Genomic DNA, 703 nt, shown 5'->3' with positions numbered 1-703 from the left:
CCTTCTTATGCTCATCTTCAGCTGGTGACGCGGGGCTGTGAGGCTCTTGAGGTCACGCCCCTGCGCGACGGGGTGGGGCAGCCCGGCTTCCTGATGAACGAGGAGGGCTTTGTGACGGAACTGCAGCGGTTCTGTTACGCTGAGAGCGGAGGCCTGCAGCTGTGGGCCCGCGTGGTGCGGCTCTGCGGACACTCGCTGGTTCACTTGAGCCCCGACGAGAGGGTCCGGCTGCTCCGCACGGCACACAAGATCCACATCACCGTCATCCCTCCGGACGAGAACGGCAAGCCTCGCAGGTGGGTGAGGTTGAGGATAAGGAGAGGGAACTCTAACAAGGGCACTTTGGGGTCAACAGACACAGAGACGATACGATACGATACGATACGTTAATACTTTATTTGTCAGATCAAGTCTGACATTTTTTTTAGACAATGCATCATCTGGTTACAGGTGGGGTAGGTCATTTTGGAGAAACCAGCTCGAGTGCGCTAGAATTTGAAAATACACAACCGGAGAAAATCTGCCACTTCCTTACAGAGCCCCTCCTCCAACACACACGAACGCGCACATGACCAATGAGGGCACGAGATAAGTTTGTGCACAGATGGAAGGCTGACAGGCAGGTAGGCCATCCAGTTATTTTAGCCGGGCCGGCTCAGATGATTGGTCGTGCTTTTTACAGAACTACGGCTTCCACTGATGA

At 54.8% G+C, this 703-nt stretch overlaps 1 protein-coding gene across 1 annotated transcript in view; it reads left to right on the top strand.

The window, feature by feature from the left end:
• sipa1 (signal-induced proliferation-associated 1) overlaps window positions 1-703 on the top strand; it is a 30,666-nt gene that overhangs the window by 24,704 nt on the left and 5,259 nt on the right. The window contains exon 9 of the mRNA XM_010776636.1: window positions 22-296. Coding sequence (XP_010774938.1) covers window positions 22-296 — 275 coding nt within the window. The remainder of the gene's footprint in view (window positions 1-21; window positions 297-703) is intronic.

Source organism: Notothenia coriiceps, unplaced genomic scaffold (assembly GCF_000735185.1).
Source record: "Notothenia coriiceps isolate Sejong01 unplaced genomic scaffold, NC01 NC01_scaffold00017075, whole genome shotgun sequence".
NCBI lineage: Eukaryota > Metazoa > Chordata > Actinopteri > Perciformes > Nototheniidae > Notothenia > Notothenia coriiceps.
This window is presented reverse-complemented; position numbering and strand designations above follow the sequence as displayed.